At 42.3% G+C, this 3,072-nt stretch overlaps 1 protein-coding gene across 1 annotated transcript in view; it reads left to right on the top strand.

Annotated features, from left to right (window-relative positions):
- Positions 1 to 2,287: 2,287 nt before the first annotated feature.
- The window catches only part of LOC108752933 (akirin-2), a 4,511-nt gene continuing 3,726 nt past the window's right edge, over positions 2,288 to 3,072 (top strand). The window contains exon 1 of the mRNA XM_018494171.1: positions 2,288 to 2,882. Within this exon, the coding sequence (XP_018349673.1) occupies positions 2,693 to 2,882 (190 nt within the window). The 5' untranslated portion in view covers positions 2,288 to 2,692. The remainder of the gene's footprint in view (positions 2,883 to 3,072) is intronic.

Genomic DNA, 3,072 nt, shown 5'->3' with positions numbered 1-3,072 from the left:
ATCTCAATCTTCAGTGCATAGTCTGATTCCGGTCTCGCTAAGCGCTCGGTGAGCTCTTGCATTTGATTGGTCTATATTTTAGGATCTAATGGAATATGCTAATCAGATGAAAGAACTCATTGAGCGCTCAGTGAGCGATATTGAGCGATGACGTTCTGCATGCACCCATTGAATGCACCTTACAATACGTATACTGTTGATATTCGCGCGCGTGCAGGTATGTCATAAGGAATTTTTTCGGGCACATGCGTGCATAAAATCTGAAGTCACACTGGAGCCATGATACTATTGGGTGTGTGAATATGACTCCGCCCTTTCCAATAGGTTCGTTAGTGTCACTGCTTACGCGTGTACATTAAAATGTCAATACTTGTTCGATAGTACTTTGTGTCAGCTGTCAAACACAATGTGTGACATACGGTTGAAGCGTAAACAACAAGTATTTTTATCGTATTGAAAATGTCGGGTTTTATTCCAAATAAACATCATTTGCGGGAAGTTTTATTGCACTATTTTATTGCAAGGAAAAGTGCAGCGGAAACTTATCATTTGCTTGCGGATATTTACGGTGAGCATGCTCCATCAAATACAACTTGCAAAGAATGGTTTCGACGGTTTAAAAACGATGATTTTGACATTGAGGACAAAGAACATGGAAAACCACCCAAAAAATTTGAAGACGCTGAATTGGAAGAATCATTGGCTGAAGATTGTTGTCAAACACAATCAGAATTGGCAGCAACATTAAATGTCGATCGATCAACTGTTGCAAAACGTTTGCGAGCAATAGGAATGGTTCAAAAAGCTAGTAACTGGGTTCCACATGAATTAAAAGACAGAGACATCGAACGTCGAAAAACCATTTGTGAAATGCTGCTTCAAAGACAAGAAAGAAAAGATTTTTTGCATCGAATAATTACTGGAGATGAAAAATGGATATATTATAAGAATCTAAAACGCAAAAAAGCCTGGGTGAAGTCAGACCCATTACAGCCAAAGAAAAATATTCATTATGCCAAAGTTATGCTCTGTATTTGGTGGGATCAGAAAGGTGTTGTGCACTATGAGTTGGTGAAACCGTCTGATATTATCACTGGCGATGTTTACCAACGACAATTAATGCGTTTGAAGGTAGCTATAGAAGAAAAACGACCAGAATGGGTGAATAGGCATAGCAAATTAATTTTTCAACATGACAACGCCAGATCGCATACTGCAAAAGTCGTGAAAACATATTTAAATGAACAGGACTGGGAAGTGCTACCCCACCCGCCATATTCGCCAGACATAGCTCCTTCAAATTACTACTTATTCCGGAAGATGCAGTCAGATTTTACAGGAGAGCGATTTACTGCTTACGAAAGCATCAAAATTTGGCTTGATAATTGGATTGCCTCAAAAGACCAGGACTTCTTCATGCAAGGAATCCGTAAATTGCCTGAAAGATGGGCGAAGGTTGCAGCTGCAGATGGAGCATACTTTGAATAAATAATTATTTCATTTTCTAAACAAGCAAATGTATTTTATTTTCACAAAAAAGGGCGGAGTCATATTCACACATCCAATATTAAAATAAATAATTTATTCTTTTGTATTTTGTATTAGCTTTAGATAAAATTAAAATTGTGTTTTCTTTTTTATTTCTGCAACTACAAATCGGCTGTATTGGCAGTTGCTATGATTGGCAGTGCCAATTGCAACAGTTTGCAAATGAACCATTCCCCTACATATTAATTTAGAAAGTTCAATATTTTATAACAAAACATATCTATACGATCCTTAGTAAAAGTCCCTAGAAATCGTGTTCTCCTGTTGGACATTGAACATCGAACGCTGCGAATTTTCCAAATTTTAGGCATTTTTATATGTCACGACTATTTTCCTAGGTCTGTTCTTTTTAGCTGAACTTCTTACACATGGTCTGTTCGCGTTGATTGCTCTTTTTGCACTCAACACCTTCGCTTTCTTTCTTTTTAATGTTCAAATATATATATATATATATATATCTACCTCATTTTAAGTTTAAAAATTTTTAAGAATTTCAAGCAACGCGAACAGACTTACAGTTTCTCTATTTTCTTTTTCTTTCCAACATAAAAAGGAAAAAAAGGATAAATAAATTGTGCAGAAGTTCAGTTAAAAAGAACGAACTTTATGTCAACTAAAAGAAAAAAAAAAGAGAGAGGGAGCAAGCAGCGGTGACTAGTGAGTCGGCCAGCTGGAGGCGAGAGGAGAGAGGGAGAGACAGAGAGAGAGAGAGAGAGAGAGAGAGAGAGAAAGTGAAAAACCGTCGCCATATTGTCGCGATCGAGTATAGTGTTTGTTTTGTCAGTGGAAGCTGCGCGTTGGTCCCATGCGTGCGCGTGCGCACGCATACAAATTCCGTCCCTGCGTCTCTTGTCAAGCAAGCTGGCAGATTGTGGCAAATCTCAAGCAATCACGAGGACCATCACCACGTCAATTCGCTGACGGAACCGTCGGTGTTTTGTCGTATTCAAGCCACCCCGCTTCCTCCCCCTCCCCCCCACACTCTCTTGAGCTTCTCGTAGTCGACGTCGGTTCCGCGCCCCACCCTTCTCTCCTCCGGGGAGAGGGGGGACCACGGCCCTCACGACTGGGTGTCAGTCGCGCACGGGATACACGGGACGGGTAAGTCCGAGAACACTGCGCCACCACCGACAGCAGTAGCACCATGGCGTGCGCCACGCTCAAGAGGTCTTTGGAATTCGACCCGGTGCACAGCCACGGCCGGCCCAGCAAACGACGGAGGTGCATACCGATGTCGTGTGCCTCGCCCGGCGCTTCCGCGTCGTCATCACGCAGTGGACCGCTGCCGCAGAAATCGTCGCCGTTCGGCGAGATAGCTAGCAAATTGACGCCTGGTAATTACACCGCAGGCTACGGCCATTTTTTCTCTCGCTCTCCGTCGCACCCGTCGCATTTCCCCTATATTTATCTCTATCTCTTGCTCTCCTCTCCCCTTTTTGCCTTCCTGTCGTTTTCTTTCTCTTTCTCGATCATTCGCTTGCTCTCTCTCTCTCTCTCTCTCTCTCTCTCTCTCTCTCTCTCTCT

Source organism: Trachymyrmex septentrionalis, unplaced genomic scaffold (genome assembly GCF_001594115.1).
Source record: "Trachymyrmex septentrionalis isolate Tsep2-gDNA-1 unplaced genomic scaffold, Tsep1.0 scaffold62, whole genome shotgun sequence".
Classification (NCBI taxonomy): domain Eukaryota; kingdom Metazoa; phylum Arthropoda; class Insecta; order Hymenoptera; family Formicidae; genus Trachymyrmex; species Trachymyrmex septentrionalis.
This window is presented reverse-complemented; position numbering and strand designations above follow the sequence as displayed.